We start from the raw sequence: 23,270 nt of genomic DNA, 5'->3' as shown, positions 1-23,270 counted from the left end.
AGAGATCTCCGATGTTGTTCCTGGGATCTGCTGGAGCCACTCGCCTAGCTTGGGAGTCATCGCACCTAGTGCTCCGATTACCACGGGGACCACCGTTACCTTCACCCTCCACATCCTCTCGAGCAGGGCCGTGCAGAGAGGTTTAAAGGGGCGGGTGCTCAAAGTTAAAAAGGGGCACATTGAACCAGGCTGAATAACAACAACACACATTCATCAAGAATCTAATATGGGCAACAAGGCAAAGCAAACTTAGCCGATGTTTTACCTGATGGGTACAATGTTGCTGTTGAGGGGTTTCTGCTGCTCCTGCTGCTGATAGTGCTGGAGGGCAGGGCTGTGTTGATCTGAGACTGTTGACATTAAAAAGTCCATAGGAGAGATGGTAGCTGATTAAACAAGTGTCATGAGATAATAACAAAATGCAAAGATTGGTGACAGCGCTTGGAACCATAAGGCAACAAAAAACTGTGAGAAATAATTTAGGCTCTGCCTGTGAATCACTCTTTGCTTCTCTTCTTCCTTCCATCCCATCTTTTCATATATCACTCTGCACTTGCTGTCTATCTGAGAACAAGGCACAACTTGCTATTGCAATAAACTATAATCTAATTATCCACACCTAACAACTCCAGCACTTAATCTATAATAAAATGATGACAGAAAAATGTTATAGCCCTGCCTTTAGTAGCCTCACACAGCTCCTACTGTTTCCTCCTCATGTCCTTACCAGGCATGTCTGGACAATGTTATATCATGAGTAATACTTTTAAAAAATCCATATACATAAAACACACATGCATGCACACACAGTGACATTTTAGACCTTCTTCAGAATACTGTATATACTATGGGCATCCTTACATTATTATTTATTACTAGAGCTACAATAATAAAGCAATGAGGAGGGGGAAGTAATAAATATGAAATAATGTCATTATGATGATTCCATTTGTTTCACTATCCACTCTGTGCAGGGGCAAAGCTTATTACATTTTTAAACTGTAGAGATACAATAATTTTACTGCTGTAAAATTCAAATTTTGTCTTATTTAAAATATAAATCTAATATAATCTACTTCTTAATGTATGTTCTGTAAAATACAGTGTGTTTTTTAATATATTATAATTATAATAATGCATAATTATGTGGACATGCATATTAGATCGTTTTTTAGTGAAATATAATCCCTCCAGAAAGGCAGGAAATGCCCAGAAAATTACTTTAAAACTAAATATGTTTCTAAATACTTTAAAACTAAATATGTTCCCTAAAACGGTGACAGAGCTACAGACCCATGACAGCCTTACACAGGTAGCCAGCAGCTGTGACCAGCACTACTTGTGCAGTTAATAAAAGGACAGGTAATGTTTGTCGCGCTGTTGCACACACAGCACGCTCGTTTGTTTCAGTTCGTCAGTTGCAACAAGACAGCTTACCAACGTGTACGTAATAAGCTAACACTCCTGTGTGCTATACACTACAGTGTACGCTGCACACCTACTTACTGGTTTTGTCGCATCAGTCTGTATGGAAGAAATATGGTAAGTTTCTCCTACAGCTCCGGACCGCAAAAAATGCGCGTGCTCTTTGTGAGCTCGTTCCCGGCTCGTAACCAGCGCGTTCTGCCGTCAAGGGCGATCATTGGTTAAATGTGATCATGTGACTGATGCAAGCCAGATCCTTTTATTTAGCAAAACTGTGATTAATAGTTAAATATTATTGTTGAGGAGCACAGACAGGACTCCGCGCGCCCACACACATAAAAAAATAAATTAAAAAAATTAAAAAAAATTTAAAAGTTGCTTCAACAAAAGGGCACTTTGGGCACTCATCAGGAAAGGGGCGGGTGCTCAAGCCCCTCAAGCCCCCCCCCTCTGCACGTGCCTGCTCTCGAGCGCTTCTCTGAGCCCTTGGTATTTCTCCAGCTTCTCGTGTTCCTTCTTTCTGATGTTGCTGTCATTCGGAACCGCTACATCGATCAGCACGATCAGCACGGGCATTGTCCTATTGGACTCGGACAGGCTGTGTTGTAGAAAAAAGATGCTCAAACAAAATGTTGACTTTCAAGCTCGTTGGAATAGTACAAACTACTTTTTAGACCCTTACACTAGACTTTTGCACAGTACTTCAGGTACATTTTATTTTTTATTATTTATCTTTACGTGCGATGACATAGTCCCCTACTTTTATTTTGAAATCAAATTATCAGGAAGTGGCGCTTGACATTCGGCATGCGCATATTACCGAGGAAGAAAAGCTGCGGAGTTCAACAACCGACGGCTTAAAACTGTAAACATTAAGAGCCTGGCTGACTAATGTCTGTGGTTGGGATGGAACTCTAAGGTAAAACCCGTTTCGTACACTCTTGCTTTTTTCCTACGTAGTTGTCATTGCTTATGGTATCGGTATATACCGCTCACTACTGATTTAATTAATGTTAGCACTACAGTTTATAATATTCAATCCGTGGCTTGTGGGCTGATGCTAAAACAGCATCTCTGACGACCAGAAATAGTCTAAACGCTTTGGATTATTCTTGAATGTCGTTTATAGTTTAAATTTGTTGTCTCTGCTTGTATTAGGTTGTTTTAACGTTTGTATTGTGAAGGGAATTCCTATCTCAGTGCTAGCTGTAGCACTAGCTTTCCCACATATCCTCGGGAAGTTAAGTAGCGTTAAGAAGCTAGTCCCGATTTTCAGTTTTTTGGAACGCATTTAGCCTCGGAAGACGTTACTTCTCCTTTTATCTCCTCTTTGGCTAAGTCACATACTAACACAACTCTTACCACAGCACTGGAAATCATAAATCGCCAACCAGTCTGGTAACTGCTAATGCAGCTATCAGCCAACAATTAGCGTGTCTTAGCTAAGCTACATGTCGAAGAGCTAAAAATAAATAACTCATAGAGAGCTGCCTTGTGTTAATGTAGACCGATGGAGTAATATTGGGGATATTTTTGAAATAAAGCTTACGTTAAAATGAGCCTTCTAAGCCCGCTACTGTCTGGATGAACCCACACAGCGCTTTCCATTTTGGGGTCTTGTTTTCTGACTTCTCTCTGATTAGGTTAATTTAATCTAGTGCAGCAGCAGCTGGCTGAAACACTTGACACCTCAGTGTAACCATATGACAAAAACGAGAAGGAAGAAAGAATGTGTGTGTGAAGGAGGGACTCCAGGTTTTGAATGAGTGACATCAACTGGAAGTAAGGCCAGTTGTTGTTGTTTTGTTGTTGTGTGGGGGTTTTTATTTTAGAGGTTTACTTTTAGACAAAAGGTGCAACCGTTAAACAATGTAATGAATTAGCTTACTTTTTTAGTTAACTGTTATTTACATACATAAAAAAAAATCTTGATATTTAACTTCAGCTGTTCAGCTCATTTCTGTCCACTGATCTTCACTAATTACAGTAGGCTTAAGCATTTACTGCTGTCTCTTTCCATCTCGCTGCAATGGTAGCAGTGTGTTTGAAGTTTGAAACAGTGAGAGCTACTTGTAGTATGTTTGGAGATAGATAGCAGTCTGTTAACTCAACAGTTGGTGGAAGCCAGCTTAGCATTCTGTGCCACTCGTGAGACAGAGAGCTGCTGGCAGTGCTGAGATATTTATTTTTATTTACACTATTGATATTTTATTTTTAGAATCAAGTGTGTGATTTTTATGAAATGGATAAGCAGAAGAAAATGAATGAATGAATGCTTGGATGGATTCATTCATATAGGGAAATTTAGAATGGTCATTGATGGTTGACCAGTTAGAACATAATTTTAATGTTAAAATCACTGAGGATAAGAATTTGATCATAATTTGGAGTAAAGTATGATAACTTCTTGGGTAAAACATTGTTTGGCCTAGGTGGACTGTAAAATATTGAAATCATTCCAGGGTCTTCAGAGTTTTCTGGTAAAGCCAAGATGTTCGAATGAAGTTATACTACGCAGTAAAATGGGAATGCATTAAATTAAAAAGAAAAATGACAGCAATCCCCACCAGCCAGGGTTGGTGTAGGTGTGCCTCAGGTAAGAGGAAAAGAGGACTATGATTGCCTATAGAGAGCCATGCTTTAGTGAGTATCAAAAAAGTTATTGGATGTGGAAAAAAACTTAAATTAAGACTGGCAGCAGAGGGGTGATACTGGTTGATATGATGATAAAAGTGTTTGATAGGAAATAATTGATGGAATGGAAGAAGGCTATAAGAATTTGTTATAGTGGAGTGAGATGTGAAGGAAGCGGAAAGACACTGTGAGTCACCAGTTCCTGAACATTTACAGAGAGAAGGCTGCACACACATAGTGTCAGCAAAACGCATACAAAGGTAGGTTTTATTGCAGGATCATAATTTGATAGCAGTAGATTGTTTGGTCTCAGTCTTGCTGACAGAAGTGGTCAATTTGGTAGGTAGGATTGTGGTGTGGAGTAAATCACAGGAAAAAATGATTATTCTGCTGTCACAAGAGGTTGTAATTTTTTCCCATCAGCAGGCAGGAATCACAAATCAGATATAAAAAAATACTAGTTTTTATCTTATATTTGTGGGGGTCAGACTAACTGCAGGAAATGCTGATTTGTGTTGTTTTTCTTCACAGGTTAACTTGAAAGTATAGGACCAAACATTGTTCTTCAGTGCATGGATGCAAAGCCAATGCGCAGGTAAGTGTGGTAGTTTTCTGGGAAGAATGGCAAAAGTATGTGGCTGTTAATTCCAGATTCTTTGGTTACTGTTTACCAATTTTCTTTTTAACGGCAGTATTATATCAGATGTGGTAGTCACGGAAATCCTCAATCAAATTCCTTCAGTGTGAGCGTTAAAGATCCTCTATGGCTCATTGACACCTTGTTATGTCACCACATAAGCTTAAAAGGCAGAAAAATCCCTTCTTTACGGGATCAAAGGGGCTGGTTCAATAGAAGTTCTACCCAGAACTCTCTATAGCACTTGGTGATACTGACCTTAGCTCTGCTGCTTTGTTGGGCTTTTAAATTTAGGTTTGATGGCCCACTGGAGAAGATAGGTGGTGTCACGATGCAGAGCAGGAGTCTGTGAAACAAGACTGGCTAAAAATAAACTTTTCACAGTAAGGGGAAACACCAGAGCCACTATGCAAAATGAAAAACTGTGTTCATGGAGTCTGTTGTGCATGTTACAGGTGAAACGGGATGGACATTAGGTTATTTTTTTTCTCTTTTGGGTGGGGGAAGAATGATCAACATTAGCATTTTTGTATAATGTAACATAATAGTGTATAAGGGCTGAGGTCCCATCCAGATTATAAACATGAGCTGTTTCATGCATGTGTTGCAGCCATGAACTCGTGCAGTCCAAGCAGAAACCACACAGAATACTGGAAATGTGACTGAGGTGAACTCTTTTCTCTGTTCTGTCTGAGGAAAGAAAATATCCTGACCCGATTTTCCGGAAGTTTAATTGTAAAGGCAGTTTTAGTGTCATTAATGTGAAATGAAACAGCGTAATTCTACATTTGTCATATAAAACTAAAATAGCTGTGTGTAATTGGGTAGGTAGGACCTAATTTAAGACGTTAACACTAAGACAGTATCTAATTATTGTTTTATGCTTTATAGTTAAAAGTTGCCTGTGTTGTGCAACCAGCAGCTTTAAAGGATACTCGTTAGGTCAATTTTCAGGTCCATAATTGTAATCTTTGGCTACTGGAGTAGTTTTGTATGAGTCATTGTTCAAAATGATGCTTATTTATCTTATACTACCTTGGTGTGGCCCCTCAGTTCATCTTCTGTCTGAAATGAGCTATTTTAGCCCTCTAAAGACCACCCACATTTTAAGAGACTTTGATCTGATTGGCTGCCACTTATAAACATAAGGTTTGAACATCAGATCGGTGGGGTGTCGCCAGAGCCAAAGCTAATCGTGTAGGAATGGCGCCTACTCTGACATCATCCAATTACAGGAGTAGAAAAAATTTCCCGAATGTCTCTGATAAGAGTCTGGAGCAGTTTAAATTTAAATCAAAATCTCTATAGGTGCAGCATTTATGTCTCCTCATTTACCCCACTACTTTGACTCCAGTCTTTAAAACGTCACACCTACTTAAGCTTTTTAATTTTGTACTTTTCCTACTGTTACTGTTAGGGCAATTCAAATGACATAATGAAAGGTCAGAATGTTTTGAGTGAAAGCATTAGAGGCTCAGTGTATCATGACCTTTTCTCCTCAGGCCAACAGTTCCTGTGAATGCTGGCTAGATGAAGTTCCTTTTTTAAAAATATCACAGCAGTTTTGTCTTGTTGCTGAGTTGCCCTGGATTACATTGCATTTTATTTTCACATTATTATGTGAAAATATGTCACTCAAAGGATATTTATTTGCTGATTTTTTATTTTTTATTTTTTTTTGACTAAGATTTGAAACTTTACATTATGTATTAAATACAATCCACAAAACGTCTTTAACAAAGGTCATGTATGTGCAATGATGTCATTTCTCCCATCTGTAATGGTAAGGACACAAAGTGAAGAGGATGCGTTCAGGTGTTAGGAATTCTTGACCAGTACTGGGAACATGAGCTGAAGTAAATCCCAAACCCAAAGTCATCCTGGGATTTAAAAAGATGCAGGGGTACACCAAGTCAACCGACCGGTGTGGATAAGTTTACACTGGCTGAGGCACATGCAGGGTACTGACCTTGCTATATTAGGTTCAGCTGATGGCCATAGACTGACACTGTATTCAGTTCAATTCAATTTTATTTATATACCATGAAATCACAACAACAGTCGCCTCAAGGCGTTTTATATTGTAAGGTAAAGAGCCTACAATAACACAGAGAAAACCCCAACAACCAGACAACCCCCTATGAGCGAGCATTTGACAACAGTGGGAAGAGAAAAACGCCCTTATAACAGGAAGAAACCTCTGTCAGAACTGCTGCGGCTACGATCTAGCCACTTTTTACCGGTATTTTATTGATAATCCTGTACAGAAGCTCAGAGACACACAGACACAAAGGGGGAGGAGTTTCGTTTGTGCAAATAACTTTGCAAAAAAAACCCCAAAACCACTCAACAAAGTCTTGGCTTCATGTTTTGACCTATTCTCCTCCTTTTCATAGTGAGCAAAGCCACCCATGGCGCCTTAAGCCTATTGCAGCATAACTAAAGAAGGATTTAAGGTCACCTAATTCAAGCCTAACTGTAATCTTTATCAAAAAGTAAAGTTTTAATCTTGATCCTAAAAGTAGGTGTCCGTATCCCGAATCCAAACTAGGAGCTAGGCCCACAGAAGAGGGGCCTGAAAGCTGAAGGCTCTGCATCACATTCTACTTTTAAATATCCTAGGAACCACAAGTAAGCCTGCAGTTTGAGAGTGAAGTGCTTTTCTTTTTTTTGGAGGGGGGGTGATATGGTGATATGAGGTCCTTGTACATGCAGTGCTGCCGTCTTCTGTTTCAGTCCGTTATTACACTCTTAAATCCTACTACTTATTCCTGCGTCTTTCGGGATCTTGCAAAGCTTTAAACGACAAGTCGACTATTAAATCAGTCGTCGACGATTTTAATAGTTGACGTATTCGTGACTAATCGTGACAGCCCTAGCATGTACTCGGAACACTTTTCTTGTAAAGTAATGCACTATATAACTTAATTACTCCCACGAGAAAGTACTTTGTTACTTATGTGTTTCTCTGCAAAATGTCCTGAAACACCTTGTCTCGCACTTGTCATTTACAAGTATAAACCTATAAGCTACAGTCTCACACACCAACACATCCTAATGAGAACACACATGATCTTTTCCATAGTATTTAGATATTAATACAATGCAAAGATGAAAATGAGCACAAAGAGACTTTAGAGTGATCACCACAGTGATTGTACTTTAGAAACATGAGTGGTAGAAATGGAGGGCGCAGCCTGACTGCTCATCACTTTTGTTACCTGTTAAAGTTCGTGGTCCGACTGCCTGGCTGGGGTCAGCATTCTCTCAGCATTACCATCACTGTGGGTTCTTGGCTAGCTTATTCTAATTGAAATTAATTTAATGTAACTAAGAGTATATTGATATGTGCTAATGTCAGGGCCACCAGCGCACGTCAGGACGCCACTGGAATGGACATCACCAGCCGCTGTACTCTGGGGGACCCCAACAAGCTCCCTGAAGGGGTCCCCCAGCCTGCACGCATGCCCTACGTCTCAGACAAACACCCGAGGCAGACCCTGGAGGTGATCAACCTGCTGAGAAAACACCGGGAGCTCTGTGATGTGGTGCTGGTGGTGGGTGCCAAGAAGATCTACGCGCACCGTGTGATCCTCTCTGCCTGCAGCCCCTATTTCAGGTATGAGGAGACACTGTGTGATCCCACATCAGGCTAGTTTATTTACAGCTAAATTCCTGGGCTCCAGTGATTGCTGTGACACAAAAAATAATGTCATCTTTCTTTTTCCCGTTCTTCTTCAGGGCCATGTTTACTGGAGAGCTGGCAGAGAGCAGGCAGACGGAAGTGGTTATTCGTGACATTGATGAGAGAGCCATGGAGCTGCTGATTGACTTTGCTTATACATCACAGGTAGGGATGGTAGCATGCTGTTAGAATTAACCGCAGGTGCACATTAAGTTTAAAAAAAAAAAAAAAAAAAAAAAAAGACAAACTGATGAAACTGCATATTGAATGTAAAAAAACCTGTCCAAACAAGTCTATGGCAAAGTTTTCCAAAAGTACGAATCAGGAGAGCAAAACCTTTGCAGGCGGCTTTGTTTCCTGCAGAGTACAGTAAGGTCTATGATTAAAATGAAAAACATGTTTCTTGGCTATAACCTTGACTATAGCAGAACTTTCTCAAAAGATGTGAGGAGACTGACATGGAGCCACAGTTTGAATGCATAAAAACGGAGGAGCTGTGGAGACCACACATTGTGATCAATCAGTTGCTAAAGCTAAAAAACTCAGTGTATCTGATGTCCTGATCTGCACCCTTTCAGGTGACTGTAGAGGAGGGGAATGTCCAGACGCTGCTCCCTGCAGCCTGCCTCCTCCAGCTTGCTGAGATCCAGGAGGCGTGCTGCGAGTTCCTTAAGAGGCAGCTGGATCCATCTAACTGCCTGGGCATCAGGGCCTTTGCTGACACACACTCCTGCCGCGAGCTGCTCCGCATTGCAGATAAGTTCACCCAGCACAATTTTCAGGAGGTAAGAACCCACATACAACTGTTCACGGTCGTTTATAATCGCTGTATAGTGCTACGTGTTACAATGATTCTACATGTTGCTTTAGATTGAATGTGCAAAATTTACATTTAGTATACATACGTTAGTATACATTTAGGATATAGAGATTTCTTTCTGTCGTGCCAAATGCGTCTGTTATAAAAATGGTTTACATTTGTAAATGATCTAAAAGTGCCATATCATGGTGTTGTTGGTATAGTAAGGCCATACATTTACGTTCTGTGGTGCGCACAACAAGAAGACAAATGCAGGTAAAGACGACAGTTGGAGCTACTTCAAAGCTTCAGACTTTAAACCAACAAATCACAGTACATAAAATAGAAATCTGTTCCTGCTAAAGGTGAAAGCATCACTTTCTCCACTTCAGGCAAAAACACACTGTCAAGTACAAACGGGCTGTGAAGGTGCAGATACTAACAGCTGGTGATGTGCAACCCAGATGTAACTGCATCAAAAACTATTTTTTCAGATATCAGTGACTTAGTTAACTGGTTTAATAATATATGCTCTTCAATTCAGCATCATGTCGCACTGTTAAAAGTCAGATTCACCAAAGAAGAGAATGAAGAAAGGCTGAACAGAGACGGAAAAAGACTGCTCTCCATATTCCAAGTCTCTCTCAAATAATCTCTTCAACAGATATTTTGAATATAGTGTCACACTTGTGCACTTGACCCTGCCTGTCAGTCGGTCCCTTTCATCTGGCTGGATTCCAGCCAGCGTCGTCCCTCTACTAAAAAACAAACCTCCTTAGAGCCCACTGATTTAAATACTTATAGGCCAATTTCCAATCTGTTTCTTTTCAAAATCCTTAGGAAAGTTGTTGGTCGTCAACTCATTCGGATTTTAGAGTAAATAATATTTTCTATAAATTCCAATCAGGTTACAGACACAGCACTGAAACAGCGTTATTGAAAATTATTAATGATGTCCTTATGCACTCGGATAAAGGTGAGCAATCCATTTATGTCCTGCTTGACTTATCTGCAGCCTTTGATACTGTTGATAATGCTACTTATTAGCATACTATGAAGCTGGGTTGGGATCACCGGTTCTTCTCCTTAATAGTTTTTTTTTTTTTTTTTTTCATACTTATCAATTAGATATTTTAGAATTCATATTAATCAATGTATGCTCTAATCTGCACCGCTCGTTTGTGGAGTGCCTAGGCTTCAAGCCTTACACCAATTCTGTTTATTTATTTATTTTTATATGTTACCCCTGGGTCACCTAGTTAATGGTTTTAATGGGATCTCTTACCACTGCTTTGCAGGATGAAACACAGTTATATTTTTCTGTCAAGCCCAACAACCTCAACAGCCTCTCCTGCCTCAAGGAACATTTCTCTGCCGTTACTAATTGGATGTATTCTAATTTCCTCTCTGTTTTGGTAAAACTGAGGTTCTAGTTTTTCTTTTAAGCGAATGCTGAAAACTCATTTTTATAGTTTGGCATTTCCGTAATTCCTTCCCCTTCATTTGTTTGAAACCACACATGCATGTATGATGGAATGAATGTCAAGAAAAGAAGATTACAGGGAGTGCAGAATTATTAGGCAAATGAGTATTTTGTCCACATCAACCTCTTCATACATGTTGTCTTACTCCAAGCTGTATAGGCTGGAAAGCCTACTACCAATTAAGCATATTAGGTGATGTGCATCTCTGTAATGAGAAGGGGTGTGGTCTAATGACATCAACACCCTATATCAGGTGTGCATAAGTATTAGGCAACGTCCTTTCCTTTGGCAAAATGGGTCAAAAGAAGGACTTGACAGCTCAGAAAAGTCAAAAATAGTGAGATATCTTGCAGAGGGATGCAGCAGTCTCAAAATTGCAAAGCTTCTGAAGCGTGATCATCGACCAATCAAGCGTTTCATTCAAAATAGTCAACAGGGTCACAAGAAGCGTGTGGAAAAACCAAGGTGCAAAATAACTGCCCATGAACTGAGAAAAGTCAAGTGTGCAGCTGCCAAGATGCCACTTGCCACCAGTTTGGCCATATTTCAGAGCTGCAACATCACTGGAGTGCCCAAAAGCACAAGGTGTGCCATACTCAGAGACATGGCCAAGGTAAGAAAGGCTGAAAGACGACCACCACTGAACAAGACACACAAGCTGAAACGTCAAGACTGGGCCAAGAAATATCTCAAGACTGGTTTTTCTAAGGTTTTATGGACTGATGAAATGAGAGTGAGTCTTGATGGGCCAGATGGATGGGCCCGTGGCTGGATTGGTAAAGGGCAGAGAGCTCCAGTCCGACTCAGACGCCAGCAAGGTGGAGGTGGAGTACTGGTTTGGGCTGGCATCATCAAAGATGAGCTTGTGGGGCCTTTTCGGGTTGAGGATGGAGTCAAGCTCAACTCCCAGTCCTACTGCCAGTTTCTGGAAGACACCTTCTTCAAGCAGTGGTACAGGAAGAAGTCTGCATCCTTCAAGAAAAACATGATTTTCATGCAGGACAATGCTCCATCACACGCGTCCAAGTACTCCACAGTGTGGCTGGCAAGAAAGGGTATAAAAGAAGAAAAACTAATGACATGGCCTCCTTGTTCACCTGATCTGAACCCCATTGAGAACCTGTGGTCCATCATCAAATGTGAGATTTACAAGGAGGGAAAACAGTACACCTCTCTGAACAGTGTCTGGGAGGCTGTGGTTGCTGCTGCACGCAATGTTGATGTTGAACAGATCAAAACACTGACAGGATCCATGGATGGCAGGCTTTTGAGTGTCCTTGCAAAGAAAGGTGGCTATATTGGTCGCTGATTTGTTTTTGTTTTGTTTTTGAATGTCAGAAATGTATATTTGTGAATGTGGAGATGTTATATTGGTGTCACTGGTAAAAATAAATAATTGAAATGGGTATATATTTGTTTTTTGTTAAGTTGCCTAATAATTATGCACAGTAATAGTCACCTGCACACACAGATATCCCCCTAAAATAGCTAAAACTAAAAACAAACTAAAAACTACTTCCAGAAACATTCAGCTTTGATATTAATGAGTTTTTTGGGTTCATTGAGAACATGGTTGTTGTTCAATAATAAAATAATTCCTCAAAAATACAACTTGCCTAATAATTCTGCACTTCCTGTAAAGAAGATTATCACAAGATAACCTTCATATGAGACATGGTTGCTATAAAATTTGATAGATAGATAAATAAATAAATAATTGCCAGATCAGTCATGTGGTTGGAACAGAGTTATAGCCATCTCAAGTTAGTTTAACAAATACAGTGTAGGGAAGTGGCTAGCGGAAGCACATGTGCTACTGTTTTGGATACTGAAGCTATACATACCAGTGCGTAAGGAGTGTGAGCAGATAAAAGATGAAACTAGAAAACAGAAACTGAAGCGCCAGTGGAATTAGCCCAAGGCTTCAAAGACAAGGAAAATACTGAAAAAGATGGTGAAGATATTTTGGCTGTTTAAAGGGCCAACATATCACAGGGCACAAGAGCCTTCAGGCAACCGGTGTTGTGATTTGGTGCTATATAAATAAAATTGAATTTGAAAGTCTGAAAAAGAAGCTGAATAGCATGCACTGCAAACTGTCAATACCATGTTTCCACAAAGGCAACGAACACCACAAATATACCCGCACGGTGCAAAGCATGCATGATGCAAGACCTTACCGTCCTTTGAAAATCGTGGCTTTAAACAGCTGTCATTTAACCTAATTACCAAATCCCTGATCATAAACCTTTCTCTCAGAAGGTACACAAAGTATTGTCCCTTCTAGAGACATATTTGAACAGCTGTGTCATCATCCTTTACTTGATCCAGCTGTCTTGGCTAATTATAGACCAATCTTTTCCCCGTCCTTTTATTTAAAAAAAAAAAAAAAAAAAAAAAAAAAAAAAAAAAAAAAAATCTTTATCAGTTATCTGTTTTACAGCTATTCTTTCATCTGCAGAGGAATTTCAGTCGGGTTTCAGATCTCATCACAGTACTAGTGAGGGTTACAGATGATCTTACTCTTATTCTCTGTGCTGCTAGACCGCAGTGCAGTATTCAGTACTGTTGACCACAATGTTTTACTACAGTGGTTTGAATCTTATCTTAATAAATAGGGAGTCTTGTTCACACACAAAAGGGTTCTGTGCTAGGGCCATTTCTATACGCAATATTATTGTAAGTTATAGCTTGCATTTTCATTGCTATGCAACGATACCCATCTTTATCTATCCATGAAACTAGAATACACAAACTAATTAAACTGTAGGATGTCTTAAAGATAAAGAACGACCTTTAATTTCTTGCTAAATTCAGACACTGAGGTTATTGTACTCTTTCCCATTTTAAAAAAAAAAAAAAAAAAAAAAAAAAAAAATCTTCCGAACGTGGTGTCTAACCATATACTTACTCTAGGTGGCATTACCTTAGTCCACAGTAACACTTTGAGAAAGTGTTACAGCAGTGCTGTAGGTCTCCTTTAAGACTTCTCTCTTAAAGTGAATTTTCTGTTTTCAGTACTGTAAGCCATTATGTTAAAAGTTGCACTTTGCTACCTCAAGGCCCAGATTCCTTCCAGTCCATGTTCACGCAATGATTTCAAAGTTGTGCCAACACATTTTACAGAGCAACGGCAATGCAGGCATCAACAGGGCAATGATCTTAAGTGGAGAAAGTCAGGATGCTAGCCCAACTAAAATATTGTGAAATGAACTGATGAGAGCTATTCAGTCACCTCACCTCAGTTATTTTTAATGTCATCAGCTAAAAGCCAATTTGTCTTTGGAAAACAAAGAACAGAGAGAAGAAAAGACAGAGCGAGATTATTCCCCGTGACAGGTTTTGCTTTTGTTAGTGTAGAAATGAGATTTCATATCATGCTTTTGTGAGAAAGGTGAATTGCTTTAAAAAGTGTGAATACAATTTATTTGACGTTGATGGTAATGAAAATTGATTTGCTGACTGATGTGCTGAGACCTTTAATAAACAGTGCTCTCTTTGACTGTCTGTTGCACTTCATTTTTGTAGGTAATGGAAAGTGAGGAGTTCATGCTCCTGCCTGCCAACCAGCTCATTGACATAATCTCCAGTGATGAGTTGAACGTGCGGAGTGAGGAGCAGGTTTTCAATGCCGTGATGGCCTGGGTGAAATACAGCATCCAGGAGCGAAGACCTCAGCTACCCCAGGTTTGTCGCTAGAAGCCTGCAGTACATTCAACATCTCCTTTGGTTTAATTCTCTTAGTCCATTTTTCCTTGTTAGTTTAGTTTGAGTGTTTTTCTGATAGTTTGTGAACTACATTTTTAGTTAGTTGTTCTAGTCTGACTAATGTTTCAAGCTTGACTTTTTTAATTGTATTTGCTCTGCAGGTCCTACAGCATGTCCGCCTGCCACTCCTCAGCCCCAAGTTCCTCGTGGGCACAGTGGGTTCAGATCCACTCATCAAGAGTGACGAGGAGTGCAGGTGAGTGCTGTTTGTAAGGGGAGTAGTGGTAAAAATCCTGCTTGTGCACATATAATCGAGGAAATTGATGCTATTGTGGTTAATATGAAACTGTTTACTTTGGGGTTAATGTTACAGAGACTTGGTGGATGAGGCCAAGAATTACCTGCTGCTACCACAGGAGAGACCGCTAATGCAGGGTCCCAGAACCCGACCCAGGAAACCCATCCGATGTGGAGAGGTCCTTTTTGCAGGTCAGTATCTTAGGCACAGAAATTAAAACCATGATTTCCTAATATTGCATTTTATTTGTTTTTAATTTAAGTCCTTACCAGTCGACTGTTGGTATTTTGTAGGAAAAGCCTGATTTTTATTTTTTACTTTTTCTTCTTTCTTTCTTTCTCTTGCAGTTGGAGGTTGGTGCAGCGGTGACGCTATTTCCAGTGTGGAGCGCTATGATCCGCAGACTAATGAGTGGCGGATGGTAGCTTCAATGAGTAAGCGGCGATGTGGAGTTGGTGTCAGTGTCCTGGATGATCTATTGTATGCAGTGGGAGGTCACGATGGCTCGTCATATCTCAACTCTGTGGAGAGGTCAGCGGAAGTCCCTGAGGCTTTCACTGTAGATATTCACAGCTTTCCAACAGTCTGTTTGTGTGTGTGTCTTATTCTACTATTTACATGATTACCTCCACTTTAGATACGATCCTAAAACCAACCAGTGGAGCAGCGATGTGGCCCCCACCAGTACTTGTCGCACCAGTGTTGGTGTCGCTGTACTTGGAGGATATCTGTATGCAGTGGGAGGGCAGGATGGAGTTTCCTGTCTCAACATAGTTGAAAGGTAGCAGATTTCCTGTACTATACTATTTGGGTTTCCAGTTCCATTGGTGGCTACTAGATAAAAGTTCGTTTAATGCAAAAATGATTCTTTGGAATTAAATGGCCAACCTGGCTGTGTTCAGGTATGATCCCAAGGAGAACAAATGGACTCGTGTCGCATCCATGAGCACCAGGCGACTGGGTGTAGCTGTGGCTGTACTGGGAGGATTTCTATATGCTGTAGGAGGATCTGATGGGACATCTCCATTAAACACAGGTGTGCACTGAATCATGTGTAAGCATGGACTGTATAAAAAAGATGGAGAAATACTAAGTCATCTGCTAACCTTAGCAAGATTTGGTTATCAGGTACCTGCTAATTGGTGCCAAGTAATAGACTAATCTCAAATAGTGGCATTTCACTCACCAAATGAGAGCATAGATTGTCTATACCAAACAGCAAGCAGATGCAGACCCATATGGCAGCACAAAAATGATCGCTGTAATGTTTAAAAGGGGGGAAATCCATAGGAGTGTAAACAACTTCTTTGTTATTATGCACTTTATTTTAACATTTTAACAGTCCTTGATGGACAAATGTTTGGAAAAGGCTCAAATGGCCACTTCGGGAACTGCAGTTTTTGGCACTTCAGAATTGCCTTCAGTTTTCTCCCTGGAGGTTGTTCAAGTCTTTATGTCTGAAGTATTGCTGCCAGAACAGCTCACAGAGCAGGCGAGCCACATTTAGATAAAGACTGCCGCAGGGGCCTGGGTTCTAGTCTGGCTCTGGACATTTCCTGTGTGTCATTCACTGCTCTCTGTTCCCGTCCTCTATAGTGTCAAAAAGGCCTAAAAATAAATATTTTAAATGTCAAAAATACACAGAAACTAAAACAAATGACAAACATGCCTCAGTTTGGATGGGTGTCAAATGTCTTAAATCTTTCTTTCTTTCTTTTTTTTTTTTCTTTTTCTTTAGTTGAATCGCTATAACAATTTCCAGTGCACAGTGTCACATTTTGACTACTATAATTACTAAACATAACTAGACAGATTTTAGTTGAAAAGCTGAGGATTTAAAAAAATGCAACATTTTTAAAATACTTAGATTAAAAGAATTTGTTGAATTATATTTGTGTGTAAAAACTGATACTTTATCTGACAAAATGCTGTAACTTATGTCTAAAAGCAGTGTAATAAAAACTAAAACTTTTTCAGTTAAGTTTGACCAACAGGGAGCAGTTTAGGGTTGCAATTTGGGGCTTGAATACAATTACAGAGGCTTGATGATGATGATGATGATCTTTAATGACCAATAGCTAAGGAGTTACACTTACTCTTATTGGTTAAAGTTAATGGTAAAGCAAACCAAACTGTATGTAAGTGGTGTTTCTTGTTTCCCATTGATAAACACATTTGAACGATGTTCTTAGTTGAACCAATGATTGAAATCTGTCTACATATTTATGCCATTTTCTCCTGTTATTTAATCACCTCATTCTTTCCTCTTCAGTGGAGCGCTACAACCCTCAAGAGAACCGCTGGCACACAGTGTCCCCCATGGGAACCAGAAGAAAGCACCTTGGCTGTGCGGTCTATCAGGACATGATTTACTCTGTGGGAGGTAGAGACGACACCACAGAGCTAAGCAGCGCAGAGCGATACAACCCCAGGACCAATCAATGGTCTCCTGTAGTGGCAATGACGTCCAGACGGAGTGGGGTGAGTGTGTGTTGGAGAGTGATGATGGATGTTTATGTATTTTAATGCACACCTTAAATGATACCATATGTTGTATGAGGCATTGGAGTAACTATGTGTGTCTGTAGGTGGGCTTAGCAGTGGTTAATGGTCAACTGATGGCAGTTGGAGGCTTTGATGGCACGACGTATCTGAAAACTATAGAAGTCTATGACCCTGACGCCAACACGTGGAGGTAAATGGTATTCTAGTAGGATCAGTTCTTTAGTTACTATACATCAAGTACAGCTGTCAAACACTTAGCTATGTGATGTGCGTCTACATGTGTTAAATAAATTCATAGCTGTGACACTGAACACAAATGCTAATCTTAACTCTGGTTGCAGCCACACAGACTCCTGCAGGGAACTTCAAGCTGCATGACGCAGTGAACAGCTGTGATTAGTACATGCAGACATGTGGACAGGGGCTGAGTTTTAGGGAGTGCTTGAGTGGCTTTTTCTTTGTGTTTTCAATGGCAGAGCAAGAATTTTAAATATTGCTCAAATGTGATTATATAATTGTGGGAAGCAAAAATGGTGATGGAGATTACACTTGGATTAATTGTGCAGCCCTGTGTTTGCATTGTTGGCATTCTTTGACTTGTCTCCTCTTTCTAGGTTGTACGGAGGAATGAACTACCGCCGGTTAGGTGGAGGAGTGGGCGTCATTAAAATGACTCACTGTGAATCCCATATTTGGTAATGCCACCACTGCCCCTCTCCTTCCACACACACTTCTCATCAGCTGGCGCTTCTTCTGGCTGACTCTTGTGCCTCCAAAAGAAACATTGTGAACCAGGTGGACATGTGAGAACCATGAGGAGGACGGGGAGATGAGACGACAATAGAAGGACAAACTTTTGAACTTTACTTCACCCCCAACCCTCAAATCAAAGTCATTAACTGACTGACCACGGTCGCCATGAAGTGCACTGAGAGCGGAAGTCTACCAAGTACCATTAAGCTTCTAGTTCAGAGAGGACGAACCTTTTCAAAGTTATTTTCCAAGCGTTGTGGTCTGGATTTAAACCGGTGCTTACCTTTAGTCAAGAAAGCTGCTGGGAGTGAGTGTCCTCTGAAGAAGTTTAACAGCAGCCGAAAGCCTTGCTCATCTTCCTTTTGCTTTATATGGCAGCCCCCCCTAAACTGCTGCTGCTGACCACCCACTGCCTTCAGTAAGTTTAAAGAACAGACACCCAGTGGGCAAACATACTTTCTCTTCATTGTGAGATTTCCTGGTGATACAACATTGCATACCGACTGTAAGAGCTCAAACTCCCTCATTCCGTTTGGCATAGGCTTTGAACCGTACAGCTTTCCTCTGGGCCTCATGTGTAGCATTAATCAGTAACAGTCAGGCAGCTTCCTTCTGAAGGCATCTGCATGTTTACTATGGACACACAGAGGAAAACCATATTTTTGTAGCTGTTTTTGTTGATTGAGGTCTTTAAAGATTTTATTTGTTTTATTTAGAAGAATGTAATTCACCCCAAGTGGACCGAGACATCAAAAATCAACCTCGAATGTTACTTCAGCACTTCAAATGATTAGATTTGTGCCATGAAAGGAACTTCTTCTGTTTTTCCCAAAAAGGCTCTCCATCTTGGACTGTATTTTCTGGTTAGAGTCGAGACGAGCTTGTGACAGTTGTCCAGAGTAGAACAAGAACTCGTGCTGTCCAAGATGGTATATTTGGATGAGCTTGTTTTTTGGAAGTTGCCTGGCATCAAAGACTAGAACAGCTGCACAGCTATGGACCAAACTACTGGGTCACCTACCATAATACCCGTAGGAGCTGCTCAGCCATAGAGACCTATGCTATGATCTCCTGGCGCACAATTTTTGTGCCGAGTGTTGGTAACACACCATGTACCTCAGCACCTGGTGACCTCACTCTGTAGCTTGATGTGGTCTAACACTCTGAGGCTGCAGTTCCTAAATGCTTCCAGTTTGGAATAAGACGACTTGCAGTTGATTGTGGAATATCTGGGAGGGAAGAAACATTAAACTGGCTTATTGCAGTGTCATGCTTAAATTCAATAAGCTCTTTAGGAAATGTTTGTGAAGTCAGACTGCATGGCTAGATGCTTGATTTTTACAACTGCAGCACTAGAACTGGAAACGGCTGAATTCAACGTTTAAAAAGTGTGGCCCAATACTTTTGTCCATGCAGTCTATTTGACCAGGAAGTAGGAAAACCAGAAATAGGAATAGCCAAGGCTAGCTGATTAGCAATGGTTGAACATTCGAAATATGAGTAAAGATGTTGCGTACTAGAAATTCAATCACAGATGGCACAGGCAGCCGTTAATGTCTACATGGGGAAAAAAATTACTTGGGAACACTCGATGATGCTTCATCACACTGCCGGCACCAAGAGTCTTTTGCCAAGAATTCCATCTTGTTTGAATTTATTTAAGGTTTAAGAACATGCATACAATTTCAGGAAGTTTCCTTGATTTTGTTCAATGTGCAGTGTAGAAAGAAAGAATTGAAGAGCATTTTAAATTGCACACACAGAATGATGTTGGAGCGCTCTCTGATGCACAGCAAACAGGGTTGCTTGACTGTACTGGACACTGAGCCCACTGATCAAATGTGGACACAGCTGATTGGCGTGTCTGCGTGTCATTACAGTAAAGCTCACAGAGAAATCTGTTCTTTTTAGCCATAGCCAGTGCAATTTAAAAAAAAATAAAATAAAATTAGTTCATTTTAAAAAGAAATCATCATCATCATATTGAAATATTACAAACATTGGATAGCTTACAGATGGACCTGTTTGTAAGCCATCCAACTGATTCTCTGTGTGACAGCTTTACCACAACTTATGCTGCACCTCGCAGACTCGCATAATGATGTTGTAATTAATTCAAAATCAGAAAGGACTCTGCTTCTGTAGCCATACTGTCCCTAATCACAGAAATCAGGCATCTCTCATGGAAGTGGAGGAGAAAAAAAAAATTGAAGTTTTGAAACAGAGACTGCAAAGAAGGTAACAGAACTCCAGAGTTGTGTGAATAGCCTTTTTAAAAATGCAGTAAAACAGGATGGACCACATGAATAGAACTGTTAACTATAAAGTAATTGCTACGTGCGTAGTAGTGTGACAATATATATTTGTTTACAGAGCCATAGGTCCATTTTTGTTCTGCTTTCAGTTCCCACATCCTTGCTTTTGTTCTGTCATCATACAGTGTAACAGCACCGCCTGCTGGTGGACGCTCATAATGCAGCACTTATACAGAAAAGGGTGATACAGATGAGGAGTGGTACATGGTTGTACAACTGATCTCTCACAGAGTTTAAATAGATGGTGAAATTTAGTTTTGAATGAATCTTCTCCGAATTTATTGCACTGTGATTGGTAATGTATTTTAGATTTTATCTTTTCTTTTGTTTCTTAATTATATTTTATAAAGGTGTTTCCAGACATTGGGATGGAAAAAAAGAATCACAGGTCAGCTGGGGAATCATACATTTCAGGCATCGCTGCCTTGATGCTGTGCAGAAGCAGTTTTCTTTTCCCACATGCAACACTACATGTGTCACATGCAGCTCATTACAGCAGCTCTGCACTTTAAACTATGGAATCTGAAACATCCTTTTTTCCTTCTTTTCTTTCTTTTTTTATTTCTTTTATTTTTATTTTATTTTTTTATTATAAACTAAAATGTCATAAGCGAGCGAGTCACAACCTGAATGTTGGTGTTTTTGTTTTGTTTTTTTGTTGTTTTTTTTTTTAAATTTATTTACATTTTTTTTGGGTAGTTTTTGGATTATGTTCTCTGCTAACACAGGGGAGGATTTCAAGAGGCATTACTGCTGTCTGTTTGTGTAGTTACTCTTTGCAGAGCTCCACTTTAAAAAAAAAAAAAAGAATGTTTATGCTTCAGAAATGCTCACTTGAAAAGATGAATCGTTGACCATTTCATTATTTTTTATTTTTTTTTTTTTTTTTTTTTTGGATGTTGAAGAATTGTGACACATACGCAGTTGCTGAACAACAACTGTTTGCCTGCTTCTTGAAGACTCTTCCAAAAACATTTTGCTATTTTCAACTGCCACAGAATTACAAGGAAATGCCACTCAGTTTAAGAGTCCATGCATCTTATTACTTTGGTTGTCATAATTTTGTTGTAAGAAGCATGTTTTATTATTTAAACCACCCAATTTTTCAGCTGTGTGACAGCATGCTTGTTCTAATGAGTGTTAAGTCCTTGATTTATAAACAACTATGATTTTTTTTTTTTTTTTCAACCTTTTAACGAAGCAGTTATTGATGGAATTATAAGTACACAAGGCAGACCAAACCTCATTTTTGGAAAAGATTTTAGACCAAAGCAAGAGAAATATGGTTCCCAGACTGAGTGGTATTTCTGTCATATGTTCTACTAATGATGCATTGTATTATAATTGTCAGCCAGCCTTCAGTCGGTAGCCTTTTGAGAAGCCTCACCCAAAACGTGGTTGTAATTGCAGATGTTTGTTTTTGTGTATCAGCGAGCTGTCTTAGCTCACCATGTTCACTATGACAACGATTAAACTTTTTCCCGGAAGGGTTTCTCTCTCTCTTTTTCTTTTTCTTTTTTTTTTTTTTCTCTGTTAAAAGTGATATAAGTCTAAGTTTAAGTAAGTTTAATTACCCCTCAGCCTCCTTTAGCAATAATGATACTTCAATGTAGCCTGTTTGCAGCTCTGGAGGCCAGGATCACTGAACTGGAGACTCTGCTTTGCACCCTCAAAATAGCCAGGTCCCTGTAGCCTGTGGAGCCGAAGGTAGCGTAGGCCCCCCTATATAGCTGTCCCCCTGCAGACTGTCCTGAGCAGCTGGGGAAACCGGATGGCTGGGTGACAGTGAGGAGGAAATGTAGTTTAAACAGAAGCCTGGTACACCAACCAGTTCATGTGTCTAATTCTGTCTCCCCACTCAGCGACACCCCCCGGCAATCAAACTAATTGGCGATTCTATTCTGAGACATGCAAAGCTACGCCACCAAACACGGGTAGTTGTCTTCCAGGGGCCAGAGCAGGCGACATTAGGGAGAATTTAAAACTGTTGGTTAAGCATTTCTAGAAACCTGTCCAAATGTATGATCAACTTATCTCTAATAAATAGGCTATGTACCAGAAGCCTTCAAGCTAGCAGTAGTTAAACCGTTACTTAAAAAGCATCTCTAGACCCAGCAGTCTTAGCTAATTTTAGGCCATTTTAGGTCCTGACAGGGACTAGAAAGAGAGAGCAGATTTCTCCTGTTTTGGCTTCCCTTCATTGGCTTCCTGTTAAATCCAGAATTGAATTCAAAATCCTGCTCCTCACATACAAGGTCTTAAATAATCAGGCCCCATCTTATCTTAATGACCTTGTAGTACCATATCAACCTATTAGAGCACTTCGCTCTCGCTCTGCAGGCCTACTTCTTGTTGCTAGAGTATTTAAAAGTAGAATGGGAGGCAGAGCCTTCAGTTTTCAGGCCCCTCTTCTGTGGAACCAGCTTCCAGTTTGGATTCGGGAGACAGACACTATCTCTACTTTTAAGATTAGGCTTAAAACTTTCCTTTTTTCTAAAGCATATAGTTAGGGCTGGACCAGGTGACCCTGAATCCTCCCTTAGTTATGCTGCAATAGACGTAGGCTGCCGGAGATTCCCATGATGCATTGAGTTTTTCCTTTCCAGTCACCTTTCTCACTCACTATGTGTTAATAGTCTCTGCATTGAATCATACTTGTTATTAACCTCTGTCTCTCTTCCACAGCATGTCTTTATCCTGTCTTCCTTCTCTCTCCCCAACTGGTCACAGCAGATGGCCCCGCCCCTCCCTGAGCCTGGTTCTGTTGGAGTTTTTTTCCTGTTAAAAGGGCGTTCATTGGTGTTCATATGATTGTTGGGGTTTTCTCTAATGCATTATTGTAGGGTCATACTCTACAAACTTATAAATAACAAGATGGTTTTTTTAAAACAATTCAGGCTTAAGGGACTTCCACATTGACTTCTCTTTTCAGACCTAGAAGCTGCGTCCATCTTTTATATCATCTATAATTTAGCCTTTTGCAGGGCACTTATTGAAATACATGGAAAATCAAAATCTCAATCTTAG

The 23,270-nt window shown here is 40.1% G+C and overlaps 2 protein-coding genes across 5 annotated transcripts in view; one reads left to right on the top strand and one right to left on the bottom strand.

Annotated features, from left to right (window-relative positions):
- Window positions 1-3,105, bottom strand: part of LOC308383782 (uncharacterized protein) — a 198,105-nt gene extending 195,000 nt beyond the window's left edge. For 2 of the 4 annotated variants that reach the window (XM_080861897.1, XM_080861898.1), the window contains exons 1-2: window positions 2,975-3,105; window positions 266-350 (exon numbers count right to left, since the gene is read on the bottom strand). In XM_080861897.1, coding sequence (XP_080718023.1) covers window positions 266-350; window positions 2,975-3,033 — 144 coding nt within the window. In that variant the 5' untranslated portion in view covers window positions 3,034-3,105. Of the gene's footprint in view, window positions 1-265; window positions 351-1,506; window positions 1,560-2,974 lie in introns of those variants that run through there. The other 2 variants (XM_080861900.1, XM_080861899.1) reach the window with 2 other exon arrangements.
- On the top strand, window positions 1,983-21,724 carry klhl20 (kelch-like family member 20). The gene is made up of 14 exons (XM_080861902.1): window positions 1,983-2,344; window positions 4,591-4,654; window positions 8,058-8,315; window positions 8,438-8,546; window positions 8,960-9,166; window positions 14,193-14,351; window positions 14,534-14,628; window positions 14,746-14,861; window positions 15,018-15,201; window positions 15,308-15,451; window positions 15,573-15,706; window positions 16,943-17,151; window positions 17,259-17,365; window positions 17,790-21,724. The coding sequence occupies exons 2-14, from the start codon at window positions 4,632-4,634 to the stop codon at window positions 17,872-17,874; spliced, it is 1,830 nt and encodes a 609-aa protein (XP_080718028.1). The 5' UTR covers window positions 1,983-2,344; window positions 4,591-4,631; the 3' UTR covers window positions 17,875-21,724.
- The last annotated feature ends 1,546 nt before the right edge of the window (window positions 21,725-23,270 follow it).

Source organism: Rhamphochromis sp. 'chilingali', assembly GCF_963969265.1.
Source record: "Rhamphochromis sp. 'chilingali' genome assembly, chromosome: 16".
NCBI classification, from domain to species: Eukaryota; Metazoa; Chordata; class Actinopteri; order Cichliformes; family Cichlidae; genus Rhamphochromis; species Rhamphochromis sp. 'chilingali'.
This window is presented reverse-complemented; position numbering and strand designations above follow the sequence as displayed.